The sequence below is a fragment of the Solanum pennellii genome, chromosome 7, assembly GCF_001406875.1.
Source record: "Solanum pennellii chromosome 7, SPENNV200".
NCBI lineage: Eukaryota > Viridiplantae > Streptophyta > Magnoliopsida > Solanales > Solanaceae > Solanum > Solanum pennellii.
In genome coordinates this window covers 72,417,964-72,421,202 of record NC_028643.1, presented here as the reverse complement: position 1 = coordinate 72,421,202, position 3,239 = coordinate 72,417,964, and the positions used below count along the sequence as shown (strand labels likewise).

Genomic DNA, 3,239 nt, shown 5'->3' with positions numbered 1-3,239 from the left:
CTCAGAGTTAACAGAAGTATAAGATGAAAAGAAGTCTTTTCTTGGTGTGACATGTGATGTAGCTCCAGAATCTACTATCCAACTTGTGTCTTGAGATACAAAATTGATGACGTCTTTATCACAAGCGAAGAGAAGGTCATCATGGACAACAGCAACAACATTATTTTCGTTGTTTTCTTCCTTCTTCCCTTCTTTAAGATCTTGCTTCAATTGTTTACAAAATCTTTTAATATGTCCTTTCTTTCCACAATGATAACATATAATATTTGGATTCTTGAATTTTGACTTGCTTCTGCTTTTACCTCTACTCCTCGGATCTCTTGTCTTATGTCTCCCCCGATCTTCTGTATATAGAACATCTGAATGTGAAGATATGTCTTGAGATTTTCTTCTAACCTCTTCATTCAACACACCACTCTTTGCATATTCCATAGTCACCTTTCCACCAGTGGCAGAATTTGTTAAAGAAACACGAAGAGTTTCCCAAGAATCCGGTAGAGTATTAAGAAGCCAAAGTCCTTGTATTTCATCATCAAAATTCACACCCATTCCTGATAGCTGATCAAGAATACCCTGAAAATCATTTATATGATCAAGAATAGGACTACCCTCCTTGTATTTAAAGGTCATCAATTGCTTTAACAAGAATAACTTGTTATTGCCAGTTTTTGAAGCGTAAAGCGTCTCCAACTTTTCCCACAATGTTCTAGCATGTGTCTCATTCACAATATGGTTGCGAACATTATCTTCAACCCATTGTCTTATATATCTACATACTTGTTGGTGCTCAAATTCCCAATTTTCATCGGTCACATTCTCGGGTTTATGAGCAGAGAAAATCAGAAGATGCATCTTCTTCACGAACAATAGATCTTTCATCTTGCTTTTCCATATGTTGTAGTTTCTTCCGTTTAGACATACCATCTTGCTCATATTCCCCTCCATATAGATAACCTTAGCTCTGATACCAGTTGTTGGGACCGTAAATAAGCAGGTGTAAACGCGGAAGCTAGCAAAGCAAACCTCGAAAGACCACGAGTAAGAAGACAACGAGAAATATACCAAAAGACACAAAGATTTAACGTGGTTCGGTCAATCGACCTACGTCCACAAAGGAGATGAGCAATCCACTATAAATATGAGAGTACAAAATACAGAGAGAAACAACCTCAATCAATTCACTCGGAAAACATGGGAGGTTCACACAAGTGATAACCTATCAAACTTGTGACCCATAAATTCTCTCCCTAACCAAAACTCTCAAAGCCCTTAAGACTACATTGTGAATGCTGATTAAGTTAGAAGGAACATGCCTCTATTTATAGAGTCCTAAACCTTTTCCTACAAGAAAAGGATTAGTCAATCCAAAACCTTTTCCTACAAGGAAAACCTATTTATGGTAAGAAATTTAGGGCAAATAAAACCCAACACGATGCAGACATCCTCACGGAATCAGAGACCCCTTGTTATTTCCATCTCTGTAATTCTTGGAGTTATGGTTCTATGTGGTATTATTTATATGATTTATCTGAAAAGAGTGGAAAGAAGTAAAGGTAACAATGTAGAAATTTCATCTGCTTTTTCTCAACTACTCCAACTTTTGGATATATTAATCATTTCATTTGTTTTGATTATAAAAGCCAGAGAAATTGTTTTGGGGATGCCTATGGACTACTTGCCTCATAGAGATAGTTTTGATGAAGATTTAATTCACTGAAGATGATAAGAAACGGATTGATGTCCCGTTTTTCAGCTTGAATAGCATACTAGTTGCTACACAAAACTTCTCAAATGCAAGTAAGCTCGGGAGTGGTGGATTTGGACCTGTTTATAAGGTTTTGCAACTTTATTTTTTTCCTTCTTCTGTTCTAAGTTGTTTTAACATTTCACTCGTTTTTGTTATATAACAGTTCGGAGATATATTTATGCAGGGTAAGTTTCTCGGAAGTACAGATATGGCAGTTAAAAGGTTGTCAAGTGATTCTGGACAAGGTGTTGAAGAATTTAAAACTGAAGTAATGTTGATTGCAAAACTGCAGCACAGAAATTTAGTTAGGCTTCTAGGCTATTGTGTTGAGAGAAATGAAAAGATTTTGTTATATGAATATATGCCCAACAAAAGCTTGGATACGTTTCTATTCGGTTTGTATACTTCCTTCCCTGCCACCAAACTCGTTGTAGTAATAGTTTTATGATTGTTTCTCTCTGAAGTTATCTTACAAACCTTGCAATTAGATCATGCATTCTGTCAATTACTGGACTGGAGGATCCGTTTTGAAATTATATTGGGTATTGCTCGAGGGCTACTTTATCTTCACCAAGACTCGAGGCTAAGGATCATTCATAGAGATCTAAAAACGAGCAACATATTGTTAGATGAAGAAATGAATGCCAAAATATCAGATTTTGGCTTGGCAAGGATTGTTGAAGGCAAAAATACAGAAGCTAATACTAACAAAGTCGTTGGAACATAGTAAGTCTCTTAGTTCTGCTTTCACCTTTGATTTGGTGGGCAGAAGATAGATCTATACACACCAAAAATGTATTGGTTGACACAGAGTAGATGCTAAAATAACCTATTCTGGAACACACTTAAAACAGTGGCTATATGTCTCCGGAATATGCAATGGAGGGACTCTTTTCAATCAAGTCTGATGTATTTGCCTTTGGAGTGGTCTTACTCGAGATCATAAGTGGGAGGAGAAACATGGAATTTTTCGAAGATGTAAACCTCATTGGTCATGTAAGTAGCAAAATCTCCATCACATCTCATTCTACTTAAAGCTTTCATTGACTCAAAATGACTTATTACAGGTATGGAGACTCTGGACGAAAGACAGTGCATTAGAAATGATGGATCAAACCATAGTTGAGTCGTGCGATGAAAATGAAGTGCTAAAGTGTGTGAATGTGGCACTCCTATGTGTTCAAGAAGATCCAGCTGAACGTCCTGTAATGTCAAATGTTGTTTTTATGCTTGGAGGTGAAAGCATAACACTCCCACGACCAAATCAACCAGCTTTTATAGCACGAAGAAATAGCGCTGGTGCAAGTACATCATCTTCGTCTTCTAAGCTCTACAACACTTCCAACAATGGGTTGACAATAACTCAACAAGTAGGCCGATGAAATCGATATATATATATACATATATATATATAAGTTAAATGCATAACGTACTGAAGCCAACAATGTGCCGGTATAACTTTTCTTCAATTTAAGTTTGAATTTCTGTTAAA

At 36.5% G+C, this 3,239-nt stretch overlaps 1 protein-coding gene across 1 annotated transcript in view; it reads left to right on the top strand.

Moving 5' to 3' along the window:
- The window catches only part of LOC107025253 (G-type lectin S-receptor-like serine/threonine-protein kinase At4g03230), a 14,066-nt gene extending 10,827 nt beyond the window's left edge, over window positions 1-3,239 (top strand). The window contains 7 exon segments of the mRNA XM_015226048.2: window positions 1,413-1,553; window positions 1,641-1,711; window positions 1,713-1,835; window positions 1,932-2,142; window positions 2,236-2,473; window positions 2,602-2,743; window positions 2,815-3,239. Of these exon segments, the coding sequence (XP_015081534.1) occupies window positions 1,413-1,553; window positions 1,641-1,711; window positions 1,713-1,835; window positions 1,932-2,142; window positions 2,236-2,473; window positions 2,602-2,743; window positions 2,815-3,129 (1,241 nt within the window). The 3' untranslated portion in view covers window positions 3,130-3,239.